General features: G+C 65.4%; 1 protein-coding gene across 1 annotated transcript in view; it reads right to left on the bottom strand.

Annotated features, from left to right (window-relative positions):
- The window catches only part of Spsb3 (splA/ryanodine receptor domain and SOCS box containing 3), a 5972-nt gene extending 5742 nt beyond the window's left edge, over nt 1–230 (bottom strand). Inside the window, exon 1 of the mRNA XM_010620481.3 lies at nt 78–230. Within this exon, the coding sequence (XP_010618783.1) occupies nt 78–168 (91 nt within the window). The 5' untranslated portion in view covers nt 169–230. The remainder of the gene's footprint in view (nt 1–77) is intronic.
- Nucleotides 231–283: the final 53 nt, after the last annotated feature.

Here is a 283-nt window from a genome sequence, read left to right as displayed (position 1 = left end):
TCCCACTCCGCAAGGTCAGCGCTGCGCCCGCCAGGCCTGGCTGGGCACAGCTCACCTGCCCCTGAGCAGGGGTCCGCCTGCAGTGACCCACTTTCCGCTCCGCCCGAGACGTAAACAATCCCCGCCCCCGCGCCGCATTGGCCCGGAGACCGGAGGCGGGCGCGCCATGTCGGGACTTCTGGTAGGGACGGGTTCCGATAGACAACGAGAGGTTGCAGGAGCTGTCAGTATTAATCCGACCTCCCCATTGGTGACAGTTGGCGGCGACCTTCGCAAGACAATT

This window comes from Fukomys damarensis, unplaced genomic scaffold, assembly GCF_012274545.1.
Source record: "Fukomys damarensis isolate Sample0158 unplaced genomic scaffold, DMR_v1.0_HiC HiC_scaffold_34, whole genome shotgun sequence".
NCBI lineage: Eukaryota > Metazoa > Chordata > Mammalia > Rodentia > Bathyergidae > Fukomys > Fukomys damarensis.
The sequence above is the reverse complement of the archived record's forward strand: the minus strand, read 5'-3'. Positions and strand labels throughout refer to the sequence as shown.